The following is a 27,864-nucleotide window of genomic DNA, read 5'->3' on the forward strand; positions in this document are numbered from 1 at the left end:
CGCATCAGGTGGCCAAAGTATTGGAGCTTCAGCTTCAACATCAGTCCTTCTAATGAAAACCCAGGACTGATCTCCTGTAGGATGAACTGGTTGGATCTCCTTGCAGTCCAAGGGACTCTCAACAGTATTCTCCAAAATTACAGTTCAAAAGCATCAATTCTTCTGCAATCAGCTTTCTTTCTAGTCCAACTCTCACATCCATACATGACTACTGGAAAAAACATAGCCTTGACTAGACAGACCTTTGTTGACAAAATAATGTCTCTGCTTTTGAATATGCTATCTAGGTTGGTCATAACTCTCCTTCCAAGGAGTAAGCGTCTTTTAATTTCATAGCTGCAGCCACCATCTGCAGTGATTTTGGAGCCCAGAAAAATAAAGTCAGCCACTGTTTCCACTGTTTCCCCATCTATTTCCCATGAAGTGACGGGACCAGATGCCATGATCTTTGTTTCCTGAATGTTGAGCTTTAAGCCAGCTTTTTTACTCTCCTCTTTCACTTTCATCAAGAGGCTCTTCAGTTCTTCTTCACTTTCTGCCATAAGGGTGGTGTCATCTGCATCTCTGAGGTTATTGATATTTCTTCCAGCAATCTTGATTCCAGCTTGTGCTTCCTCCAGCCCAGCGTGTCTCATGATGTACTCTGCATATAAGTTAAATAAACAGGGTGACAATATACAGCCTTGACATACTCCTTTTCCTATTTGGAACCAGTCTGTTGTTCCATGTCCAGTTCTAACTGTTGCTTCCTGACCTGCATACAGATTTCTCAAGAGGCAGATCAGGTAGTCTGGTATTCCCATCTCTTTCAGAATTTTCCACAGTTTATTGTGATCCACACAGACAAAGGCTTTGACGTAGTCAGTAAAGTAGAAATAGATGTTTTTCTTGAACTCTCTTGCTTTTTCCATGATCCAGCAGATGTTGGCAATTTGATCTCTGGTTTCTCTGCCTTTTCTAAATCCAACTTGAACATCTAGAAGTTCATGGTTCACATATTGCTGAAGCCTGGCTTGGAGAATTTTGAGCATTACTTTACCAGCGTGTGAGATGAGTGCAATTGTGCAGTAATTTGAGCATTCTTTGGCATTGCCTTTCTTTGGGATTGGAATGAAAACTGACCTTTTCCAGTCCTGTGGCCACTGCTGAGTTTTCAAAATTTGCTGGCATATGTAGTGCAGCACTTTCACAGCATCATCTTTCAGGATTTGAAATAGCTCAACTGGAATTCCACTTATCTAGGCCTAGAGCAAATACAGAAGGATGGTAGCCTTCCCACTGCACTTCTCCACAGGGTGGTTTCAGGGTGTATTTGTCAGAGTGAAATATTTTATACATTTGAGACTTTACTCTTCTTTGTTGGATGTAATCATAGGATTTGTGTTTAAATATTTACACAAAAAAGCATTTTTTCATACCAGTTTTGCTAGACTGGCAACAGCCTGCTGCAAAGTGCCAAAGACTTTGGAGAAAATTACATGATTTTGTTTTCATTATAGAGGAAATTCCATTACCTACTATAAAATTCAAAAATTCTACTTGCATTCAGCTTCTGAGTTGACTTCTAGAGAGGAGATCATTTTAGCATTTTTTTCCTCATGCCATATAAAATGTGTCATGTAGTAATTGTCAAGGAACTAATAAACTATCATGGTCATGTACACTTTTTTTAAAAGGAGATCAAAATCCTTTCCACAGTTAGTACTTGTTTCTTTTGGCTCTTTTAGGGCTAAATTGGTTAATATCAATTGATAAGTGAATCATTTTAAGGAATAGCTACTAGGTTGGTGCAAACGTAATTGCAGTTTCGGACCACGATAAATGTTAAATCATTGTAACTAGCTTCAAACACATCTTTATTACTCAAAATGGGAACCATTACAATCAACACATTTTTGCCGATGAGAAATATGTTTGCTTATTCCTGTAGCATAAAAATCCATGGTTCAGGATTTGACAAACTCTCGGGAAGCATTTTCTGCCTCTTGCTGGTTGTAGGAACATTTCCCTGCAAAAAGTTATTGAGATGCTTGAATAAGTGGTAGTCAGTTGGTGAGAGATCAAGTGTTCTGGTCTTCTTGACAGACCAGAACCTGGGGACAGGAGTTGACGAAGGCAAAGAAAAGAAGGACGCGGGGGACCCAAGTCTCTAGTGGAACAAGGGTGTTCTATTCATGGCAGTGTGTGCTTATATATTGTAATACAAGGAAGCTTTAGGCAAAAAATAAATTAAGTAAAAAACACCAAAACCAGATGCATAACAATAGTAACCAAGGGAATAACAGTAGTCATAGGACCAAACAAGAGTAACTAGGGGAATAACAGTCGTCACAGGGCCAGAAGAGAAGTAGTTTTACAGAAAAGTAAAAGATTACTGAAAGGAATCCATGTATGCGTTCTGCCTCATGACCTCAGTCCTGAGAACTGCGTGCAGCTCTGCTCATTCCTGTTTTCCAGGAACTGATAAGGATCAGAGGGCCTTTGAGAAACAGAAAACAGCATATAGGATTCCTTAAAATTAAACGTTCCCTGAAAAATCTCCCTTTTTTATTATTTTTGTGAAAAAGGCCCTGACCAATTGAGTTTATTTAGTGTGAACAATTTATGTTGAAAGGCATCGATATATAACAAATATAATTACCAGGACAATTACCAATGTTACAGCATCAGACCCAATACTATGAGCAATACTTTGGAACCATCTTTGAGGGTCTAGCCTAGATAATTGATCAGCTAAGCTATTCAGCTAAAGTTTCCAAATTATTGGAAGAGGGCAGACTTTTAGAGAAGCTTTCAAAGATTTTCTTTTGCAATAATTGTACAATTAGGGAAGCATTATCATGTATGTCTTGTAAGTGAAATTTAATTTGTTCTCAATTGTAAGCACTATAGTTGAACCGAACAGGAGTGATACAAAATTGTGTAGAATGCCAATCACATTTTAGTATTACTTGTTTTTGTAAATCTATTAAATAATCTCTGACTCATTGGATGGCTGTTTTTAGTTCCTGTATTTTATTTTGAATTTCCTCATCTGAGCCTGAGTGGCCCATATAATATGAGCATCTTTGGTCCAATTTTGAATAAAGTTTTGTGTTTGAATTTAGGTTTGTAAAACAATGCCTGCGACAGCGGCAGTAGTGCAAATGGCTATTAATCCCAAAATGCCAAGAATTAACCATCCAATGAATCATTTAGATTGCCGGAGTGATTTAGTGAGTAGCCAAGAGGCAAGTCCTGCCGTGGGACCCTCTTTCCAGGGATTCATTTTTCAAAGAAACAGAGGAATTAAGACAAGTACACATTTTGTAATCTATACAAGTCACAAAACGTAGAGTCTTATTAAACTGTAAGTTCTCTATAGCTATAACAAAAGGAAGAGGAACACAAGCTTGTATAAAATATGAGTGATTATAATGAGGGGAATAGTTACTGTGAGTGAAAAGCGAGCCCAGCAGAGCTATACCAGCCAAAGTCATGCCCGTCAGGGACCAGTGGTTGGAACGGTCCTGGCCCTTTTAGCTCTTGGTTGCTGTATTGTTTTCATAGAGTTTCACAAAAGAGTCCCAGCCGCCATTCTCCTGGATCCAAGGCTCTAGGTGGTCATTTAGGTAAGTGGCCATCCAAGTTGGGATTTGACTCACCAATATTTGCATCTAATTGTCTATGCTTTCTATGCAGAGTGTCCCACCGAAGGAAAAAAAGGCCATGTGACCCCAGTTTACCCCGGCCCAGAAGAGTTCATACATTACCTGTTCAAAGCTCTGATATGCTGTCCCTGTGGTGATGTGGAGCTGGGACGTCAGGTCGCTGAATGTCTGTTGGTACCTCAGTTCAAACTGGTTGTCTGTCTCCCTCAGGGTTTGCTTTACTGTTGTCATGGGGATCACTTTCTGGGCGTCCAAGCTTCTGCTGTGGCCAGTGGCTCCATTCACTGCAGGGCTATCTGCCAGGTGCCAAGGTGGGTTGTCATTGATGGCATTTGGGGTTGGTTTCCATATCTGATCTTGTCCCTTCTGAGGAGGCCTCAGTTCTGTTCTCTTCCACATCATTAAATTGACTGCAGCTGTATCCTTTCTGGGAAAGCTTGTAAGAGAGAAAGTCAACCACCAGCTCTCGGTTGCTCTGAGACATTTTTATAAGAAGGATGGGTTCTATCAGTTTATTGTCTAAAATACCTGTAGTAAAAAGGGGGTTATGTATATAGGTCCAATAAGTATGATAATTAATTCAGCTTGAGTGGGGTGGGTGGGGGGTGAAGCAAGCAAAACAAGCATAGCAAGAAAAATATTTTCTGGATTCCAAGGCATTCCCTGTTGAGAAACCAGATTTTTAGCTTGATTAGTAAGGGTTTTCGTTTATCCTTAGGTAAGGAGATCAAAGGTCAATGACGGTGAAGGCAGTGTTTTTTGGAGATTTTTAGAGTTGCCATGGCTTGTATTGGGATTTTTTTCTTCCCAGGAATTTGGCTGTTTTTTCTCTGTTTTGAACATCCGATGCTCTCCTGAGGTGGATCTTTCGAAGAGGAAGCCAATTGATTTCATTGGATCTATCTGGAGAAATACAAGCATACCCCTTTCCCTGTAAGATTAATTTCCTAGATTTCCAATGTTTAGTTAGCCCGTCTTGATACTAAATGGGCAGAGGAAGAGAAGTGTCTTTCAGTTCTTAGAAATGTTTTTCTGCTTATGTCAAGATAACTCCTTGTGGTAAGTTTTTAAAAATTTAAAACAAATAAAGCTGTATTAACCATAGTTATAGGATTAAAGAATATCTTGCGTTTGGAATCTAGTAAAGTCTGCTCTGGATAGAGAAAAGAGAATTGTTCCTGTGTATTCCTCCTTTTTAAATTTTTTTATTTGTAGTTTCAGTGTGTGAAATGGGGGAAGTGTGGTCCCTAATAATAGATTGTAATTCAAGAAAAAGTTGTTGAATAATAGATTGATTAGAATTTATGGTAGAAGTTTTTATATTTTTTAATACAAAAACTGACTATGAGGAGTCAGAAATTATATTGATAGGGTAAGGATGTAGGTGAATAACCTGAATAAGAGCATATAATTCATTTTGTTGAACAGAATGAAATTTAGTATAAAAGACTTTATATTCTTGAGAGAACAAAATGAGGCTTTGGTGTTTTTAGTCCCGTCTATATAGAAAACATCAGCTTGAGGTATCGGTTGTGATGTAACAATGTGAGAGATAATAAATTCAGTATTTTTGAAGAAATTTTAAAGTTTATTAGAGGGATAATGAAATGAAATTTCTCTAAAATAGTCTGAGAAGTCTATTTGGAAATCGGTAGAAGTTTGTAATGCATTTTCAAATTGAGCTTTATTAATAGGCAATATAATTTGGTGAGGATCAGAGCCAATTAAAGTCTTAGTTTTTTTATTGATAATTATTAGAGCGATCAAATCAAGATAGGGCAGAAGTGACTTTGTCTCTTTAAAATGGGTATATATCCATTTTATTGGGTGTTCTTGTTGGGCAAGAAGTCTTATGGGAGAATGGAGAAAGGGGAGTATAAACAACTCTAAAGGCAATCAAGTCTAATATGAGTAAGAAATTGTTTTTGTATAATTCATTTTGTATTAAACAGAGTTTTTGTGTGTGTGTGTGTCTCTTGTGAAAATGAATGAGGACTATTTAAATCAGGCTCTCCTTTTAAAGTATTAAATAGATTAGTCAGTTGATAATTTGCAATACCTGCTGCTGCTTCTAAGTCGCATCAGTCGTGTCTGACTCTGTGCGACCCCATAGACGGCAGCCCACCAGGCTCCTCCGTCCCTGGGATTCTCCAGGCAAGAACACTGGAGTGGGTTGTCATTGCCTTCTCCAATGCATGAAAGTGAAAAGTGAAAGTGAAGTCGCTCAGTCGTGTCCGACTCCTAGAGACCCCATGGACTGCAGCCTACCAGGTTCCTCTGTCTGTGGGATTTTCCATGCAAGAGTACTGGAGTGGGTTGCCATTGCCTTCTCTTAGCAATACCTAAAGAGGGTCTAATCCAGTTTATATTGTCTAAAAGTTTTTGAAAATCATTCAAGGTTGATAATTTATCAACATGAATCTGTGTTAGTTGGGGAGTAATATGTTGTCTATTAACAATAGATCTTAAGTAATGGTAAGGTCTAGAGGTTTGAATCTTTTCAGGGGCAATGATTAATCTAGAGTCTTTTAAGCATTGTTGAGCTATGTCAAACATTTGTTGAATTTTTATTTTTATTTTTTTTTAATTTTATTTTATTTTTAAACTTTAAATAATTGTATTAGTTTTGCCAAATATCAAAATGAATCCACCACAGATATACATGTGTTCCCCATCCTGAAAACAGATGGAGCCGAAGACAATATATGATCTATATAATGAATAACAAGAAAGTCAAGAAATTGTTTTCTCACAGGTTCAAAGGCTTTGGCTACATAATATTGACACATGGTGAGAGAATTTATCATTTTTTGAGGCAATACAGCCTATTTATATCATTTATGAGGCCCAATATGATTAGGAAAAGGAAGAGAGAAGGCCAATCTTTCTCGGTCTAGAGGGTGTAAAGGTATAGTAAAAAAGCAGTCTTATAAATCTATAATAATAATATGTCAATTTTGATGAATAATGGTAGGTGATGGAATTTTTAGTTGCAATGTACCCATAGGTTTTATAGATGTATTAACTTTTCGAAGGTTTGTTAAAAGATGCCAGTTGTCAGATTTTTTTTTTTTTACAAAAATGGGAGAATTTCAAGAACAAGATTCTTTAATATGTTTTAATTTCAAATATGTATTGATAAGTTTTTTAGTAGCCTCTAGTTTTTCTTTTGTAAGGGGCCATTGTTCTGTCCAAACAGGCTTGTCGCCTTTTCAAGTTATTTTAATAATTGCATTGTTTGTTAAGTGAGCAGTACAGTGGCCCCTAGGAAAGATGTGGAATACATATTTGAGTTTGTCATTGCATAAGTAAAGCTCCTTTTATTAAATTAAGAGGTGCATCTATCATGTAGGGTTGTAATGTTGTAGGCTGCCTTTTGGTCCCTCATATGGATATATTTGGACATTTTGATAAACCTCTTGTATTTTGGTTTGAGAAACTCCTGCAATTTGGCAAGAAATTTTCTGTATAGGCCAAGATTTGGGCCATAAATGTTTGGAAATAGTAGTAATATCAGATCTAGTATCAAGGAGACCACAAAATTTTTTGCCATTAATTTTGATATTTATACTTGGTTGGGTATATTCAGATATTATTGATGTCCATAAGGATTGTTTTTGATCTGAATTGTCAAATCCGTCTGTCTGTACATCATTAGAGGAGTTAATAGAAATGTAAGATAAAGGAATTAATTGAGCAATTTTGTTTCCCTTTTTGAATTGCCATAATATCTGAGATGACATCATAATTGGAATTTCTCTCTTATAATTTGAATCAATTACTCTAGGGTGAACAGTACTGGCCAAATAAAAGACGGAAGGTTTATGGGGGTAGGGGTCCAAAAAAGTCCGATAGGTGTTTTAGAAGGGAGTACTTAAGGAAAAAGGAGAAAATCATTTAGGGCTGGTATATCGATGGTAGCATTGCCAGATGTTGAGGGTTTGAGGGAAAAGATGGAGTTTGCCCCTGGTTTTTGTTGATGGGGACCTGGGGAGTCCCCAGCTTGGAGTTTCCCAAAATAGGCTTTCCTATAATATCATATTTAGATTGACAGTCTCTGGCCCAGTGTGTCCTCTTATGGCAATGAGGGCAAATTTTGGGAGATTTTTTAATAGTTTTAATTTTTTCTGTGTGCTTTTTAGCAGAATCCCTTTTACAATGAGTTTTATCCCCATATGTAAAACATCTTTCATATCCCTTTTTAAAGGTAGCAACCATTGTTTCAGTTAACATTTGTATTTTTTGAGTTTCTGATCCTAAATTGTGATAAGCCTTTAAATAATCAATAATAGTCTCAATCTCATGAATTGGAGCAGTAGCTCTTTAACATTTTTGGTTTGCATTTTTATAAGCAAGCAGTTTTTCTAGCTGCATTTTGGCCTCTTCTCTGATAACATTATAGGAAATATCAACTTTGAATCTAGCTAAAAAACCAGCATAGGCTTCATTAGGTCCTTGAAATATTTTTGTGTAGCTATCTTTAGGTTTCATTGACTTCTAGTTTTCCAGGGGGGTACACAAGGTTGGCGTTTACCCATATCCATATGTTGGGGTCAAAATCTGGACCATCTTTATTAGGGTCGGGTGGCTCAACTATTTGAAGTTTATATCTGGCGAGGTTTTGTTCGGCTAAAGGCAGGTGTGACATGGTGAAGGCTAGAAAGGACTCGTTTTTTATGTCCCAGTCTAGTAATCTAGAAAGCCTTCGTCATGAAGGGAATGAGTAGATAGTGTTTTCTCATAAATATGAGTATGTGTTAAAGGCTTATCATTGTCATTATGGGAAGTATTATTAGCTTTAGTGTCAAAAAGAGCCTCAGAAGAGTCATCGTTAGAGTCGTTTTGTCTTTGAGTTGAGAGGACTTTCGGTTTGGCGTCCATTGTAAGAGGAGGAGGAGCACTTGGGGCAGCTGGAGCAGGGCTGGTGGGATAATTTTGAAATATTTTATGTTGTTTTAATAGGGCCTTTTGTAAAGTTTTATCATCTGATTTATATTCATGTAACAAGTGTTCTGCCTGTTGTCGAATATCAGGGGGTGGGGGGGCTAGAATTTTCTTGAAATGGCAAAATCATGGCTTTAGTGAGGGCCCATAAGGGCCAGAAATCTATTGGAATATTTTTTCCCCGTCTTGTGGTTCATTTAACATTCTTTCTAACTTGGTTCCAAATCTTTAAATCAAAGTTGCTTTCATCAAGGAACCAGGGATTATGTTCAATTACCGTTTGGAGACAAGCCTCTAATCGCTGAAGTGAAACCAAAAGTCCTTGAACCTTAAATAAATGATGAAGCAAAGTAGAAAAGTGGTGGGGCTTTCCTGCCGTTTGTCCCATAACCCTGCACTTACCGACCTCAGTAGGTCCACAGTCACTCCGTCTGGTTGCCAAGGGCATACTCCAGGTCCCTGTTTGGGTGCCACTTGATATGGTCTTCTTGACAGACCAGAACCTGGGGACAGGAGTTGACGAAAAGAAGCCGAAGAAAAGAAGGGCGCGGGGGACCCAAGTCTCTAGTGGAACAAGGGTGCTGTACTCATGGCAGTGTGTGCTTATATATTGTAATACAAGGAAGCTTTAGGCAAAAAATAAAGTAATAATACACTGAAAACAGAAGCATAACAACAGTAACTAAGGGAATAACAATAGTCATGGGGCCATAACAACAGTAACTAGGGGATAACAATCCTCGCAGGGCCAGAAGACAACCCATGTATTGGAAATAGGAACATGACTAAGTAGTTTTACAGAAAAGTAAAAGATTACTGAAAGGAATCCATGTATGCGTTCTGCCTCTTGACCTCAGTCCTGAGAACTGCGTGCAGCTCTGCTCATTCCTGTTTCCCAGGAACTGATAAGGAACAGAGGGCCCTTGAGAAACAGAAAACAACATATAGGATTCCTTAAAATTAAATGTTCCTTGACACAAGTGAATATGGCAGATGAGGCACAACCTTGTGCCCAATTTGTTTAACTTTTGAAGCATTAGTTGTGCGATATGTGGTCAGGCATTGTCATGGAGAATTGGGCCCTTTCTGTTGACCAGTACCAGCTGCAGGCATTGCGGTTTTCAGTGCATCTTATTGATTTGCTGAGCATACTTCTCAGATGTAATGGTTTCATCGGGATTCAGAAAGCTGTAGTGGATCAGACCAGCAGGAGACCATCAAATAGTGACCATGACCTTTTTTGGTGCAAGTTTGGCTTTGGAAAGTGCTTCAGAGCTTCTTCTCGGTCCAACCGCTGAGCTGGTCATTACCAGCTGTCATGTAAAAGTCACTTTTTGTGACATGTCACAATCCAATGGAGAAACGATTTGTTGGGTAGAATAAGAGAAGACGCCACTTCAAAATAATGATTTCTTTGATGTGCGGTCGGCTCATGAGGCACCCAGCTCTTTCAACTTTCCAATTTGCTTCAAATGCCAACCAACCATAGAATGGTTAACACTGAGTTCTTGGGCAACTTCTCATGTAGTTGTAAAAGGATCAGCTTCAGTGACTGCCCTCAATTGGTCGTCAACTTCTGATGGCCGGCCACTTCATTCCTCATCTTCAAGGTTCTCATCTCCTTTGCAAAACTTCTTGAACCACCACCGTACTGTATGTTCATGAGCAGTTCCTGGGCCAAATGCCTTGTTGGTGTTGCAAGTTGTCTCTGCTGGTTTACAACCCATTTTGAACTTGAATAAGAAAATTGTTTGAATTTACTTTTTGTCTATCATTTTCCTAATCTAAAATAAACATAAAATACCCAGCAATAAGTCATTAGCAAAAAAAAAAAGCAAGAAATGAACATTAAAATGACATATAACATAACGTTTATTTAAGAATGTATTCCAATAGCAAATGGCACAGTTGAACAATGCAAAACCGCAATTACTTTTGCACCAACCTCACTCCACTCCAGTACTCTTGCCTGGAAAATCCTATGGACGGAGGAGCCTGGTAGGCTGCAGTCCATGAGGTCACTAAGAGTCGGACACAACTGAGCGACTTCACTTTCACTTTTCACTTTCATGCGTTGGAGAAGGAAATGGCAACCCACTCCAGTGTTCTTGCCTGGAGAATCCCAGGGACAGAGGAGCCTGGTAGGAGGCTGTCTATGGGATCATACAGAGTCGGACACGACTGAAGTGACTTAGCAGCAGCAGAAGCAATAGTATCAATAAGTTCTATTTAATGTATTATAAAAGTTCCAAAGAATAGCAAGGAGAGATAAGAAAGCCTTCCTCAGTGATCAATGCAAGGAAATAGAGGAAAACAACAGAGTGGGAAAGACTAGAGATCTCTTCAAGAAAATTAGAGATACCAAAGGAACATTTCATGCAAAGATGGGATCGATAAAGGACAGAAATGGTATGGACCTAAAAGAAGCAGAAGATATTAAGAAGAGGTGGCAAGAATACACAGAAGAACTGTACAAAAAAGATCTTTACAACCCAGATAATCACGATGGTGTGATCACTCACCTAGAGCCAGACATCCTGGGATGTGAAGTCAAGTGGGCTTTAGAAAGCATCACTATGAACAGAGCTAGTGGAGGTGATGGAATTCCAGTTGAGCTATTTCAAATCCTGAAAGATTATGCTGTGAAAGTGCTGCACTCAATATGCCATCAAATTTGGAAAACTCAGCAGTGGCCACAGGACTGGAAAAGGTCCGTTTGCATTCCAACCCCAAAGAAAGGCAATGCCAAAGAATGTTCAAACTACCACACAATTGCACTCATTTCACACGTTAGTAAGGTAATGCTCAAAATTCACCAAGCCAGGCTTCAGCAAACTGTGAACCGTGAACTTCCAGATGTTCAAGCTGGATTTAGAAAAGGCAGAGGAACCAGAGATCAAATTGCCAACATCCTCTGGATCATCGAAAAAACAAGAGAATTCCAGAAAAACATCTATTTCTGCTTTATTGATTATGCCAAAGCCTTTGACTGTGTAGATCACAATAAACTGTGGAAAATTCTGAAAGAGATGGGAATACCAGACCACCTGACCTGCCTCTTGAGAAACGTATATGCAGGTCAGGAAGAAACTGTTAGAACTGGACATGGAACAACAGACTGGTTCCAAATAGGAAAAGGAGTATGTCAAGGCTGTATATTGTCACCCTGCTTATTTAACTTATATGCAGAGTACATCATAAGAAACTCTGGGCTGGAAGAAGCACAAGCTGGAATCAAGATTGCCGGGAGAAATATCAATAACCTCAGATATGCAGATGACACCACCCTTATGGCAGAAAGTTAAGAGGAACTAAAAAGCCTCTCGATGAAAGTGAAAGAAGAGAGTGAAAAAGTTGGCTTAAAGCTCTACATTCAGAAAACGAAGATCATGGCATCTGGTCCCATCACTTCGTGGCAAATAGATGGGGAAACAGTGGAAACCGTGTAAGACTTAATTTTTGGGGGCTCCAAAATCACTGCAGATGGTGATTGCAGCCATGAAATTAAAAGGCACTTACTCCTTGGAAGGAAAGTTATGACCAACCTAGACAGCAAATTAAAAAGCAGAGACATTACTTTGCCAACAAAGGTCCGTCTAGTCAAGGCTATGGTTTTTCCAGTGGGCATGTATGGATGTGAGAGTTGGACTGTGAAGAAGGCTGAGCACTGAAGAATTGATGCTTTTAACCTATGGTGTTGGAGAAAACTCTTGAGAGTCCCTTGGACTGCAAGGAGATCCAACCAGTCCATCCTAAAGGAGATCAGTCCTGGGTGTTCATTTGAAGGACTGATGCTGAAGCTGAAACTCCAGTACTTTGGCCACCTGATGAGAAGAGCTGACTCACTGGAAAAGACCCTGACGCTGGGAGGGATTGGGGGCAGGAGGAGAAGGGGACGACAGAGGATGAGATGGTTGGATGGCATCAGTGACTCGATGGACACGAGTTTGGGTAAACTCCAGGAGTTGGTGATGGACAGGGAGGCCTGGCATGCTGCAATTCATGGGGTCACAGAGTCGGACATGACTGAGCGAATGAACTGAACTGAACTGAAGGCACTGTTTACTATCAAGCATTTCCATACTTCAGATATTTCAGAGTCATTCATCAGTGTGACCATTAGATAAACTTTACAAGCAAATATAGGTTTTCCTAGTTTCATCTTGGTACAGATATTTGTTCTGCTAGCAATTATTTAATAAACATAGGTTGTGAATCTATATGAGGAGCTAACCATTTTCAAGTGATCTCAGACCTGCTTACTCACTTTTTCTATTTGATTTGTCAAAGCCAGTTATTTTTTGAGAAGATGTATATTTTTTATCTAATCTGCTATAATCTAGGCTATATTTCACTGTTAATTACCTTGGTTGGGCTTCCCTGATGGCTCAGATGGTAAAGAATCTGCATGCAATGCAGCAAACCTGGGTTCAATCCCCAGCTTGGGAAGATCCTTTGGAAAAGGTAATGGCTACCCACTCCAGTATTCTTGCCTGGGAAATCCCATGAACAGAGGAACCTGGCAGGCTACAGTCCATGGGGGTCACAAAGAGTTGGACACAACTGAGCGACTAAGCATGCATGCACACATAGGTGAAAGTATTAAATGATACAGTTTTGAATAAGACTTCTGGTGATATTTATCCCTGGTTTATGTTTAATGTATCTATACATTTATATAAAAGCAGGCCCACACGTTTAGTTGTATGGTTTGTGCACTGCACATGGTACCCCGTTGGGGAGGAGGTTAGTACAGCCTAAGCCTGGGTTCAGCTTGTCACTGTATTGCCTTAGAAGGGTTGCACTCTCACAACACACTTTTTTCCAATTTCTGAGTGAAAGGGGCTGTATAGGTCAGCAGAATCTTGTTCATGGAAGGAAGTTTAGCAAAGCTGGGACTTCTTTTGTCATTAGTCTTAAATGGTACTGCAGTAAATTTCTACTCCAAGTCTGGGTAGTTTACAAGCTTAAAAGCTAATAGTTTTTCTTTTCTTTTTTTTCAAGAATTTATTTTTATTTATTTACTTGGCTTCTTCAAGTTCTAGTTGTGGCACATGGGATCTTTGTCACATTACATGGGATCTTCTGTTGCAGCACACGGGCTCTCCGGTTGAGAAGCATGGGCTCAATAGTTGTGGTATGGGGGCTTAGTTGCCCCATGGCATGTGGGATCATCGCTCCCCAACCAGGGACCAAACCCATATCCCCTGCATTGCAAGGTGGATTCCTAACACTGGACCACCAGGGAAGTCCCTGCTTTTCAATTAAACATTCATGATCCATAAATACACAGCTTTCTTAACTTTAGGAGCTCCAGAGTAAATGCATGAACCTTCCAGCTTCACACAATGTAGGGGGACATACATATGTCTAGGGTCCTATCTTTGGCAATGACCAAAGTACCTTATAAGATATAACACAAATTAGAATTTCCTTTAACTCACCTAGTTTTCCAAATCACAGCTTTTCAAAATAGGCTTTCCTAGCCAAGGATGCATGAATTGATAGTTTCAATTGCTGCTGACCATAGCGTATTCTTCAGGTAGCCCCATCTAGTGTGTCAGGAAGGGGCAGCCTTCACTGGATCAACAGACAGATGCTAGCCAGAGGTGAACCAGGACCCTTACCTGACAGAACACAGTTTGGACTGTACTTTGTAAAAGGATGACGGAAAAGGAATTAAGATTGCTTCAATTCCACCTCTGAAGAGTACACACTTTTCTAAAGCCACCTGGCCACACACATCCCCTACACAGATGCATCGTCATTTTATTTACTGGATTGTTATTACACTTACTCTGGGCTCAGTTCTGGGATGTTTGAGATATTTTTTCCACTTTTTTTTTTTTTTTTGCTTCAACCCTTGACTAAGATACAGAATGGATCTATCTGAATGACAGAGAAGTCAGAACCAGCCTAACTGGTTGGGTGACCTAGTCCCCAAATAAGGCTTGATTCTCAAAGGAAGATGTGGAGAAAGCATAAAAAGAGAAAAAGGATTCTTTTTTTATAGATTATTTTTTTAATATTTATTTTTCGCTGTGTTGGGTCTTAGTTGCAGCATGTGGGCTTCTCTCCAGTTGTGTGCAAGCTTAGTTCTCCCGAGGCACGTGGGATCTTGGTTCCCTGACCAGGGATCAAACCAGGGTTCCCTGCACTGGATGGTGGATTTTTTTTGTTGTTGTTGTTGCACTGGTTCTTCATTGCTGCAAGTGGGCTTTCTATAGTTGTGGGGGTGAATCGTGGCTACTTTCTAGCTGCAGTGGCTTCTCTTATTGCAGGGCACAGGCTCTAGGGTGCATGCGCTTAGTGCCCTGTGGCCTGTGGAATCTTCCCAGACCAGGGATCAAACCCATGTCCCCTGCATTGGCAGGCAGATTCTTTACCATTGGACCACCAGGGAATTCCCTGATGATTTGTTTCTTGAGTCAACAAACTTTGGAAAGCTGTGTCATGTTAGGTGCTGGGAGTACAGTGAATAAAACAGACACCCTGTGCTATGACACTTACGATCTAGTGTCTAATAAATAATCGTGCCAGTCATATTTGGGATGAGTGTCACAGGGGAAGGGTATAGGGAGCTCTGGGAGTGTGCCCTAGGAAACTGGAGAAGGGAAGACTTCCTTAAAGAAAGGGTGGAGAATGGACTAAAGGGAGCCAGTGTGGATGAAGGGACACCAGGTAGAAAGAGAATGTAGCAGTCTGAGTCAGAGATAATGGTGGGTGGGGTGCTAGAGATAGAAAAAAATCCAATATATCTGTGTCATACAAAAAGAAGCAGATTTAGGGGGAGTTATCATCAAGTAAGTGTCAGATGTGTTGAGTTTGAAGTCCATGTGAAATGCATATCCTGTTGGAGAGCTTCAGTCAGTCAGTCAGTTTAGTCACTCAGTCGTGTCCAACTCTTTGCGACCCCATGAATTTGCAGCACGCCAGGCCTCCCTGTCCATCACCAACTCCTGGAGTTCACTCAGACTCACGTCCATCGAGTTGGTGATGCCATCCAGCCATCTCATCCTCTGTTGTCCCCTTCTCTTCCTGCCCCCAATCCCTCCCAGCATCAGGGTCTTTTCTAATGAGTCAACTCTTTGCATGAGGTGGCCAAAGTATTGGAGTTTCAGCTTTAGCATCATTCCTTCCAAAGAAATCCCAGGGCTGATCTCCTTCAGAATGGACTGGTTGGATCTCCTTGCAGTCCAAGGGACTCTCAAGAGTCTTCTCCAACACCACAGTTCAAAAGCATCAATTCTTTGGCGCTCAGCTTTCTTCACAGTCCAACTCTCACATCCATACATGTAGGAACTTAAGGATTGTGAAAAATGTGGATCTGGAGGTCAGCTGAGAGATTTGGGATGAAGACAAATTTGAGAATCAAAAGCACACATGGCATTTTGTTGTTGTTTTTTGGTTGCTCTGGGTCTTCAGTGCTGTGGGTAGGCTTTCTCAAATTGCGGTGCGCGAGGGCTACTCTTTTTTGCAGAGCACAGGCTCTAGGCATACAAGTTACAGTAGCTGCAGTATGCAGGCTCAGTAGTTGTGGCACACGGGCTTTAGTTGCTCCACAGCATGTGGAATCTTCCTGGACCAGGGATCAAACCCATGTCCCCTGCACTGGCAGGTGGATTCTTATTCACTGTGCCACCAGGGAATCCTACTATACATGGTATTTGAAGCTATGTGAGTGGATTACTCATGGAAGAGTCTCTGACTGAGTCCTAAAAACCAAACTATTTAAGGACTAGTTAAGAGGAATTTTGAACAACAAAGTCACCTCCAACCAAAGAGAATAATCAGTCACCTGAAAAGGAAGCCTAGGGTAAGCGCCTATGGTTGCCAGCAGCTGGGCTGGGTTCAGCTGTGGCTGTTGGCAGGGCTGGCAATGTGGTCCTTCCTGGGGAGTGGAGTGAAGTAACTGATGCAGCACTGCACTGAGGCAGCAGGCTCCATATTGGAGCCCACTGGCATTAGTTCCCACGGAGTGCTGTTACATATTTCATGTCCTTGTTGGTGTCTAAGAACCTAGCTTAGGATCCCGGTCCTCCACCGAAAAGATGTCTGATTGTGTCCAAGTCACTTAAAACTAAATGTTGGATTATACATTTGTAAAATGTAGGACTGTCTTAATGTAGGTACAGGGTTAGTACCATGCTGTAGTATGAATCGTAATTATATTGGATTTCCTTCATAGGATCATTCCTGTAGGAGTGCCTGACCCAGGCCTGCCAGGGGTACCTTAAAGCTTCTGGACAGACCCGAGGACAGGGGTACCTTCCAGGGGTACCTTCCAGGGGTACCTTAAAGCTTCTGGACAGACCTCAACCTCTCTTCTGGATCCCTCTCCCACTGGCCAATTCAACGTGGAACAAGTGATTATCCAACTTTCCTCCCCTTCCTGGTCATCTGGCCCAGAGAACCTGTTTGTCTTAGAGGTAGGGACAGGTTCCTTTGCCTTATGCCACCTCAGTTTTTCAGACTAGGTGTGGCAGAATAAGCAATGGACCAAGACCTTTTATCCTAGATGAAAACAACCACCCATTGTAAAGGTGAGAGCTGAAAAGGAGTTCAGATTGCTTTAATTCTACCTCTGAACAATACCCCTCTCAGAAACCACTCTGCCACCACACCCAGTACATATATGTCATTAAGTTCCTCCCTGGCCCCTGGAGAACCTTCCTAGAAAGGTCATCACTGCCTATCCTAAAGTCTGTCTACTTTATTCCAATAAACTTACCCTCATTTAACTTTCTCCCCACTTCAATTCATCTCCAAACTTCTCAAAGGACATTTCTGCTAGAGAGAAAAGATGAGTTTTTAGGGAACTTGAAGAAAATGAGTTAAAACTAAGTCATTGGGCCAACCTAGATGGCCAGTAAGTCACCGACCTATGAAGATACATCCCTGCCCAGTTCAGACCTGGGCCTCACCTCTCTCTCATGGGTCACTGTACCCCATCTCTGGGTTCCCTTCCTCCACTGTTTCCCTCTCCGGCATCCATACCACACAGGGGCTGCTACAATGGACTCTTGAAAACAGGTATGGACTTGTTAAAACTTCCAAAGGATCAAGTTAAAACTTGAGGTTCAATGCCCCGTCTCAGGAATCTCTAATTTATCTTTGCATCCTCAGCTCCCAATATTTACTCTGCCAACCACATTAAACTTGGAATGTTCCGCAGCCATGTCCTGTTTATCCCCACCTCTGTACCTCTGCCCAGACTGCCCTCCCCCTCTCCACTGCTCCTTATCTGCTGAAAAAACTCCTTATCACCCCAAAACCCACGTGGTAGGTTAAATGTGGTCACACATTTTTGGAACTTACATCTGGGCTGGTGTTGTGACTTGTTTTGACCAACTGAATGTGGTGAAAATGACACGATGCAAGTTCTGATGCCCAGGCCTCAGGAGGCCTGTAGCTTCCGCTGTGATGATCTTGGAACCCCGAGACCAACATGCCATGACAAAGCCTAGGACAAAAGAGTGCAGGGGAGCAAGGCCCAGTGCCCCAGTTTCCAGCTTACACATTAGCTGAACTGAGCCATGTGAAAGACAGCCCAGGTGGGCCAACAAAAGAACCTCCCAGGCAATGCACAGAATCTTGAGAAATAAAAATACTGGTTGTTTTAAGCATTTGTTTAATGCTTGGGATAATTTGTTACGTAGCAGTAGATACAAAAACAGATACAATGCAGTTCTAATGTGAAGTAACCTCTGTCAAGTTTCCCAGTCAAGAACCTTCTCCAAATGCCCCAGTGTGTTTTCTACATATCATATCACTTTATAGTCATTTTACTATCTGGCTCTCCCCAGATACACTGAGCTCTGAGGATGAGGTCCAAATCTGATTCAACCTCCCTCCTAACCACTCATGGTGCCAAGCTCAGTACCCTCAGATACCATGAATGTGTCTAGAAGGTATGCCTAGATGAACATTTTACATGCTTCTGCTGCTGCTGTCGCTTCAGTCGTGTCTAACTCTGTGCGACCCCATAGACGGCAGCCCACCAGGCTCCCCCGTCCCTGGGATTCTCCAGGCAAGAACACTGGAGTGGGTTGCCATTTCTTCTCCAATGCATGAAAGTGAAAGTGAAGTCGCTCAGTCCTGTCTGACTCTTAGCGACCCCATGGACTGTAGCCCACCAGGCTCCGCTGTCCATGGGATTTTCCAGGCAGGAGTACTAGAGTGCGGTGCCATTGCCTTCTCCGATTTTACATGCAAATTACTCAACAAAGATTTTTAAAGCACATCCTATATTAACAGAACAGGTCCTAGGCCCTGGAATTCTTCTCAGTCTAGCAGGAAAACTGCTCATTATAATACAGCTTTCAAGTGTTGCAGGCAAGTGTATTGATGGGAGTGTACAAGGCAACTGGTGTGTGGGGGAGTCAAGAAAACCCCTAGAAGAAATGACGTTTAGCCTCATCATAAAGGGTAAGCAAGCTATTACTGTTGGAAGGAAGCTTGTAGGCATGTCCCCAACCTCTACCCCCCTTATCCAAGGGAAGAGGGATGCACGGATTGGTCAGGTTCACAAACACAGTCTGGGGGGTGGGGCCTCAGATTGTGAACAAAAAAACAGGGTTTATGGTAGGTCCAAGTCTGGGGATGACTCCTGTCTATTTCTTCTCTCTCAGACATTCAAGGTAAGATGGGGACTTGGACTTTTTCCTATTAACAAGGAGGTGCATTTTCTCCCCCTCCCTGCCCCATTCTCCTTAGAGTGCTAACCAGAGGGGGACCAAAGGAACAGGAACCAGGGCAAAGCCCCAGGGTTAGGGCTCCATGTTGGGCACTGGGATCAAAAGTAATAAAAGGTGTGTTCACCTGCCGTATCTGTGGTCCATATTCAGGAATATCTTGGGGTAGGGGGCTGGAGGAATCTACGTTCCAGCCATCTGTCACTTGGCATCAAACCAGAAGAGAGAAAAACCAAAAGGAACTTTTCCTGTTCCCGGGAAAGTAAGGCAGAGAATGCCAGAAGAGGGAAAAACCAACAGAAACTTTTCTTGTTCCTGGGAAAATAAGGGAGAGAATCTCAGGTGGAGTGAAGAGAATTAAACGTGTGGAGTGATAAGTGGAGTGAGAAAGGAGAACAGAAAGAGGCTCGCAAAGGAATGCTATATACAGTCCTGCATGAGAAGGCTGGACCTAATTCACAAAAGATGACCTGCTTTGCCCCATCAACATTCCTGTGTTAGCCAACTGCTGACATTCCTAGGGTACTCACTGCATGCCAGGCATGGTTCTAAGCACCTTACATCAACTCATAATACCCTGGGACGATTTATATCTCATATATCTTCTGTGACAAATAACTTGCCTAAGATCGCCAAATGAGGAACCTGAGATTCAAAAATTTCAACTAAGTAGCAGGTCTGTCCTCTTTGACCATCTCTGCTACTCAGAAGCTGTGGTGTCTATCAACATTGATAGGACTTCCCTGGCGGTTCAGTAGTTAAGACTCTGCACTTCCAATGCAGGAGGTGCAGGTTCAATTCCTGGTTGGGAAACTAAGATCCCACATGCCTCATGGCACAGCCAGAAAATTTAAAAACGAAAAAACAACAACAAAAAAACTGTGATATAGGTTCTGTTGAGATGGACTTACCAGGAGGCTTCCTGCAGGAGGTGGTATTTGAAGGACAAGGGATCAAGGCCGGCAGAGGCTATAACAGCTTAAAGTGTGGGGACTTCATGGTGCCTAGAAAAGTGGATGGGGAGTCGGGAGGAATGCAGGAAAAAGAATCACAGAGAACATCCCCAGAGCTTCACAATGTCAGCATGCAAGAACAGAGCTCAGCAATCCAGTGCCACCCTTAGGAACAGGAACCGGCTCAACCTTTCCCCTAGTTTCCTATCAAAAAGTGGCTGAGATCCAGGTTCCTGAATCAACTTGACCAAAGCAAATACAGGTTACGTGAGACAAGAATTACTGTTCATAGTCTACTATGTGAGACTATTCTCCTAGAAACAGTTGTGGACAGGAAGAGGAGATAGAGAATGCTTTTTAATTATTTTCTAAAACACATTTGTATGGTACTCTAGCACTGACAGTATTATTTTCTTGCTCTAACTTTTACTGAGAGATGAATGTTAACTCTTCAGTTTTTCAGAAGAGAAAACTGAAACCCAGAAGGTTTACACATTTATACAAAGTCACACAGCTAATGAAAGCTGGGATTCACGCCCACGTTATTCAGACTCCAAATTCTGTCCTCATTCATTCTTTTACTCTTTCATTCACTGGGGGCAAAATGCATTGCATGCCCCAAATATGCCAAGCACAGGACTAGGCACTGAGCGTATTTTCATGATAAAATAGCTTATTTTCTCTTCTTTCAGTGCATTAAACACTGAAGCAGGAATCCATTAAGAGGAAACTGCATCTTGTATTTCTCATGGGAGTCAGTGATTACAGTTTTTTCAAGGTTCTCCCACTTTTATCTGTACCTAACTCCTGCCACTATTTCATGGAACACCTGCTTTGTGCCCATCTTGGGCTGGATGTTGTGTATGGACTATAACAACAGGGCATGAGACTACAGTTTGATCCAGTAATATCTACTATGTGCAAACAACTCAATCTGAAAATATTTACTGAGCACATTATCTGGGCAAAGTATTCATTCAACAATATTTATTGGTACCTCTGATAATCATAATAGCTAATATTTACTGAACCCTTGAATCCTGTGGACAGAGGAGCCTGGTGGGCTGCTGTCCATAGCGTCACACAGAGTCGGACATGACTGAAGCAACTTAGCATGCATGCATGCATTGGAGAAGGAAATGGCAACCCACTCCAGTGTTCTTGCTTGGAGAATCCCAGGGATGGGGGAGCCTGGTGGGCTGCTGTCTATGGGGTCACACAGAGTTGGACACGACTGAAGCGACTTAGCAGCAGCAGCAGTGTCATTTATATTTGTCCTGCCTTTCCATTCTTTTTTATTACCATCCTGATGGGGCTTCCCTGGTAGCTCAGATGGTAAAGCGTCTGCCTACAATGCCGGAGACCCGGGTTCGGTCCCTGGATCGGGAAGCTCCCCTGGAGAAGGAAATGGCAACCCACTCCAGTATTCTTGCCTGGAAAATCCCTTGGAGAGAGGAGCCTGGTGGGCTACAGTCCATGGGGTCGCAAAGAGTCGGACATGACTGAGCGAATTCACTTCACTTCACTTCACTTCACTTCAAATACAGGTAAGGCTGTTGTGATCTGGGATTTGTCCTGAGGTGTCCCATGAAGGCAGGACTTGAGGTTCACTCAGGCAAGGCAGAGGATTTGGATACACAGAGGAGAGGGCCTGACCTGGCACGTGTGGGGAAAAGAAAATAACACCAGCAGGTAGAAATAGAAAGAGGTGGGGCCAGAGGATGAAGAGGGTAAAGAATAGGTACCATTCACTGACTGGCTAGTTCATGCTCATTTAATGCTCTAGACTACCCTGCAAGGGAGGAGCTACCAACCCTCTGGTAGAGAGGAGAACACTCAGCGCTAGAGATCTGAAATGACTTGTTCAAGATGATACATGTAAGTGGTAATGACTGAATTCTAACCTGAGTCTGAGTCCAGGACTGTCACCTCATGCCTCCTTGACTCTGGTGGCAAGGAGGGAAATAGATCACAGGGGGTCAGGGCTCAACAAGGTAGAGAGGAGGGAACAGGCCTGGAGAGACTGATGCAGTTTCAACAAGGTGTAGAAAGTAGGTGTAAGTTGAGGGTGGGGTAGGCACTCAGGGTATTTACTTGGAGCAAGTGAGCAGAAAGGCTCCAGTGATTGAAGTGGATTCCCGGGGAAGACAAAGGCTTTGACGACTTGATGAGTCCGCCCGGCCTACACGAGTGACAACCAGAGGTAGATGTCAGGAGGTAAAAAGATACACAGATTTGAATGTCAGAAAACTCTAGGCTGTGGGAGATGGGAAAAGCTTCAGTACACTTTTCTACCTTCTTAACAACAAAGTTGAGAAGGGGCTGGTTCTGGGAGAGACGTGACAGGGGAAGGGCGTCATTCATCTGATTCAAAGATGACTCCAGGCTCACTTTGACTCGGTTCCCCCCACAGATGGCTTTTCCCTGCCGCAAGTTCCTGAAACCCAAGATCCTGACCTGCCTTCTAGCGGGTTTGAGTGTCTCGATCCTGCATCTCTGGTTCCTTGGAGACCCCAGGTTTCAACCGAAGCAGAGGTCGGATGGGTCCCTGCAGGTGACCCATGTGGCCCCTGCTGCCACGTCGCCATCCAGCCCAGGGCCTCCGTGCGTGGCCAACGCCTCAGCGAACGCCACGGCCGACTTCGAGAAGCTGCCTGCGCGCATCCAAGACTTCCTGCGGTACCGCCACTGCCGCCACTTCCCGCTGCTCTGGGACGCGCCGGCCAAGTGTAGGGGCAGCCGCGGGCCCTTCCTGCTGCTGGCAGTGAAGTCGGCGCCGGCCAACTTCGAGCGGCGCGAGCTCATCCGCCGCACGTGGGGGCAGGAGCGCAGCTACGGCGGGCGGCCGGTGCGCCGCCTCTTCCTGCTGGGCACCCCCGCACCCGAGGACGCAGAGCGCGCAGAGCAGCTGGCGGAGCTGGCCGCGCTGGAGGCGCGCGAGCACGGCGACGTGCTGCAGTGGGCCTTCACTGACACCTTCCTCAACCTCACGCTCAAGCAAGTGCACCTGCTCAACTGGCTGGAGGCCCGCTGCCCGCACGCGCGCTTCCTTCTCAGCGGCGACGACGACGTCTTCGTGCACACGGCCAACGTGCTCCGCTTCCTGGAGGCAAAGTCGTCCGACCGCCACCTCTTCGCCGGGCAGCTCATGAGCGGCTCCGTGCCCATCCGCGAGAGCTGGAGCAAGTACTTCGTGCCCCCGCAGCTCTTCCCCGGGTCGGTCTACCCGGTGTACTGCAGCGGCGGCGGCTTCCTCCTGTCCCGCCACACAGCCCAGGCCCTGCGCCAGGCCGCCCGCCACACCCCGCTCTTCCCCATCGATGATGCCTACATGGGCATGTGTCTGGAGCGCGTCGGCCTGAAGCCCAGCGGCCACGAGGGCATCCGGCCTTTCGGTGTGCAGCTGCCCGGCGCCCGGCAGCCCTCCTTCGACCCCTGCATGTACCGCGAGCTGCTGCTGGTGCACCGCTTCGCGCCCTATGAGATGCTGCTCATGTGGAAGGCGCTGCACAACCCAGGGCTGAGCTGTCACCAGGGGCACAGGGTCTCTTGAGGCTGGGAGGTCAGTGTGGGGCTGCCGTGGGGGTCAGTCATGAGGAAACTAGGAAAGGCAGTGACTGGGGAATCTGGGAAGACAGTATTGAGAAAGCCTTTGGAAGGTCAATGTTAAGGGGCTGTGTTTGGGGGATGGGGCGTCTGATCAGTAAGCCTGAAGGACAGTGAGTAGGGAGTGACCTGGGAGAGACCCGCGTTCCATTCCTGGCTCGGGAGGATCCCCTGGAGGAGGACATGGCAACCTACTTCAGTATTCTTGCATGGAGAATCCCATGGACAGAGGAGCCTGGTGGGCCATGGTCCATACAGTCGCAAAGAATCGAACACAACTGAAGTCACTCACAGGCACACAAGGGCAACCAGAGTCTGTTGTGAACCGAACCTCCATTGGAGGGGTGGGGGGCGGGCGTGGGTCAGTAACCAGACTCTGAGGATCAGGCTGTGGTCCTGACTTCCAGGAGCTGCCAGTTATTGGCAAAGTACAAAAACCAAGAAAACAGCTTGAGAATGAGGCAGAAATGTGTGCTGTCGAGGTCCCAACTATGTAAGATGGACAAGAAGGGCTGAGCTTCAAGGAAGAAAGCCTGGATGAGAAGCCAGGAGCCTGGCCTGATGCCTTCCCTGCCCTCGGGAGGAGGGCCAGTCTTCCCCACCGGCGGACTCCCTCTGGCATAACCGTGTACTTTGTCACTTGGTCGGGCCCTCTCCTGGCCCTGCATCTTTGCAAGCTTTGATCCCTTTACTGGAAATGTCCACCAGCCATCACTGTCCAGGTCTCTTGTATGGATGAGGAGGCTGCAAGGGGCGGGGGAGCTGTCCCCCAAACTCTGTTACCCGCTTCCTCCTGGGCACGCACCTAGACTATACTTCCCAGACTCCCTTGAAGTGAGTTGTGGGCATGTGACCAGCCTGTCTTCATGGCTGTGCATAGTTGTGAAGAAGACCCCTCGTGAACCCCCGCCTCACCTCTGCTCACTTTCTCCTTCCCCCAGACTGGCACATGGATGAGCCTATAACCTTGCAGATGCCTGGGTTCCTCAACCTTGGCACAATTGCCGTTTTGAGTTCTTTGCCGTAAAGGGCTGTCCTGTGCATTGGAGAACATTTAGTCATATCCCTGTCCCCTGCCTATTAGATGCCAGCATCACACCCCAAGTTATAACAACCAAAAATATCTCTGAAGTTTGCCACATGTACCCTGGTGAGTGGGGCTTCTCTGGTGGCTCAGATGGTAAAGAATCTGCCTGCAGTGTTTGTGTTCAATCCCTGGGATGGGGAGATCTCCTGGAGAAGGAAACAGCTACCCACTCCAGTATTCTGGCCTGGAGATTTCCATGGACAGAGGAGCCTTGCAGGCTACAGTCCATGGAGTTGCAAAGAATTGGACATGGCTGAGCGACTTTCACTTTCACCGTGGTGAGCAAAGTCACCTCTAGTGTGAACCGCTGACCTAGAGGAAGGCAGGGAAACAAGAGGGCTTCCCAGTTCACTGCAGAGAGCAGGGGTGCTTGTGGACTAACCTGGAATACTCAGCTCAAACTGCTGAGAAGAACAAAATAAACTTTTATGTTTTCTGAGCCTCCTGGGTTTTGTTGACACTTTGTTAGGGCAACCTTGGTAACATAGTGTGTCCTCTCTGATTCCTGTTTCTACCACACTGGTTGCTCCCAGAGGGAGGTACCATGTCTGAATCATGTCCAGTGATAACCCATGGAGGGAGGCCTGGCATCCTGCCGGCTCACTCTTGGCTTGGGAGGTGGAAGGAGCAGGAGGAAGAGGCACTGTCCAAGCAGCCTTTCTGCAGTCCTGGACGTGGATCCCCAGGAGCCATGGCCACTTGTCCCTTGCCGGCCTTGCTTCTGAGCAGAGTCTGGCTCATAGTAAGTACTTCCTAAATGCTTTAGGGGTGAAAAAATGAATGGATGGTGCCCATCTGTCCCAATGGTATGAACTGTATCCATCAGGACAGTGTATTAGTTTCCTATCGCGGCTGTAAATTGCCACGGATTTGAGGGCTTAAAGACACATACATTGTTATTATCTAATAGTCCTACATATCAGAAATCCAAAATGAGTCTTGTTGGGCTAAAAGTCAAGGTGTCAGGCCTGCATTCCTTCTGGAAGGTTCCAGGGCAGAATTTGTTCCCCTGCCTCTTCTAACTTCTAGAGACTGCCCACATTCCTTGGTTTGGGGCTTCCTTCCATCTCCAGAGGCAGCAGTCACATCACTCTGACCTCTGCTTCCCTTGGACCCATGTCCTCTGACTCCTGCCTCCCCTTTCATTTATAAAGACTCTTGTGATCACACAGGGTCTGCCTGGATAATCCAAAATTATCTTTCTGTCTTAAAGTCCACCAATCAGCAACCTTCATTAATTCCTTTTTTTCCATGTAACCTAACATATCCATAGGTTTCAGGGATTAGGGCCTAGACATTTTTTTTGGCGGGGACATTATTTCACTTAACCATCAGTCAGTCAGTCGGTCAGTTCAGTCGCTCAGTCGTGTCTGACTCTTTGAGACCCCAAGGACTGCAGCACGCCTGGCCTCCCTGTCCATCACCAACTCCCAGAGTTTACTCAAACTCATGTCCATTGAGTCGGTGATGCCATCCAACCATTTCATCCTCTGTCGTCCCCTTCTTCTCCTGCCTTCAGTCTTTCCCAGCATCAGGGTCTTTTCAGATGAGTCAGTTCTTCCAATCAGGTGGCCAAAGTATTGGAGTTTCAGCTTCAGCATCAGTCCTTCCAATGAATATTCAGGATTGATTTCCTTTAGGATGGACTGGTTGGATCTCCTTGCAGTCCAAGGGACTCTCAAGAGTCTTCTCCAACACCACAGTTGAAAAGCATCAATTCTTCAGCACTTAGCTGTCTTTATAGTCCAACTCTCACATCCATACATGACTACTGGAGAAACCATAGCTTTGACTAGACAGACCTTTGTTGGTAAAGTAATGTCTCTGCTTTTTAATATGCTGTCTAGATTGGTAATAACTTTTCTTCCAAGGAGCAAGCGTCTTTTAATTTCATGGCTGCAGCCACCATCTGCAGTGATTTTGGAGGACCCCCCCCCAAATAAAGTCTGTCACTGTTTCTACTGTTTCCCCATTTATTTGTCATGAAGTGATGGGACCAGATGCCATGATCTCAGTTTTCTGAATGTTGAGTTTTAAGGCAACTTTTTCACTCTCCTCTTTTACTTTCATCAAGAGGCTATTTAGTTCTTCTTCATTTTCTGCCATAAAGGTTGTGTCATCTGCATAGCTGAGGTTGTCACTTACCATGGTGTCCAATAAATATTTGTTGAAAAAATGAACAATAATGAAATAATGAACAAAAATTAATAAGTTAATAAATGTGCTTCCTTCACACTGCTACTAAGTCGTGTCCAACTCTGTATGACCCCATAGATGGCAGCCCACCAGGCTCCCCCGTCCCTGGGATTCTCCAGGCAAGAACACTGGAGTGGGTTGCTGTTTCCTTCTCCAGTGCATGAAAGTGAAAAGTGAAAGTGAAGTTGCTCATTCGTGTCCGACTTTTAGCGACCCCATGGACTGCAGCCTACCAGGCTCCTCTGTCCATGGGATTTTCCAGGCAAGAGTACTGGAATACAGACCTCCCTAATATGAACTCTCATTCTGGTCAGTTGAGTATCATTAACACTGAATTCTCTTCCCACTTATCAAGTGCTTTCAGTTCAGTTCAGTTCAGTCGTTCAGTTGTGTCCAACCCTTTGCAACCCCTTGAACCGCAGCACGCCAGGCCTCCCTGTCCATCACCAACTCTTGGAGTTCACCCAAACCCATGTCCATTGAGTTGGTGATGCCACCCAACCATCTCATCCTCTGTCGACCCCTTCTTCTCCTGCCTTCAGCCTTTCCCAGCATCAGGGTCTTTTCCAATGAGTCAGTTCTTCCAATCAGGTGGCCAAAGTATTGGAGCTTCAGCTTCAACATCAGTCCTTCCAATGAACACCCAGGGCTGATCTCCTTTAGGATGGACTGGTTGGATCTCCTTGCAGTCGAAGGGACTGTCAAGAGTCTTCTCCAACACCACAGTTGAAAAG

The 27,864-nt window shown here is 43.9% G+C and overlaps 1 protein-coding gene and 1 pseudogene across 8 annotated transcripts; one reads left to right on the forward strand and one right to left on the reverse strand.

The window, feature by feature from the left end:
- Positions 1-1,839: 1,839 nt before the first annotated feature.
- Positions 1,840-4,134, reverse strand: LOC147358324 (bcl-2-like protein 1; annotated as a pseudogene). Its single transcript, XR_015142196.1, has 2 exons — positions 3,753-4,134; positions 1,840-2,008 (listed from the first exon to the last, which is right to left on the reverse strand). The product of XR_015142196.1 is annotated as a bcl-2-like protein 1 (transcript).
- A 322-nt stretch (positions 4,135-4,456) lies between these two features.
- On the forward strand, positions 4,457-27,175 carry B3GNT6 (UDP-GlcNAc:betaGal beta-1,3-N-acetylglucosaminyltransferase 6). 7 transcript variants are annotated; one of them, XM_086340886.1, is made up of 3 exons: positions 19,188-19,234; positions 22,028-22,119; positions 22,655-27,175. In XM_086340886.1, exons 2-3 carry the CDS (start codon positions 22,111-22,113, stop codon positions 23,792-23,794), a joined length of 1,149 nt encoding a protein of 382 aa, XP_086197012.1. In that variant the 5' UTR covers positions 19,188-19,234; positions 22,028-22,110; the 3' UTR covers positions 23,795-27,175. The 7 variants fall into 7 exon arrangements, with proteins under 7 accessions (XP_086197018.1, XP_086197011.1, XP_086197012.1 ...); XM_086340887.1 differs by lacking the exon at positions 19,188-19,234 and adding an exon at positions 20,776-21,788; XM_086340892.1 differs by lacking the exons at positions 19,188-19,234; positions 22,028-22,119 and adding an exon at positions 4,457-4,583.
- Positions 27,176-27,864: the final 689 nt, after the last annotated feature.

Source organism: Bos grunniens, chromosome 15 (genome assembly GCF_055505025.1).
Source record: "Bos grunniens cultivar Pamir isolate PY7600 chromosome 15, Bosgru_T2T1.0, whole genome shotgun sequence".
NCBI lineage: Eukaryota > Metazoa > Chordata > Mammalia > Artiodactyla > Bovidae > Bos > Bos grunniens.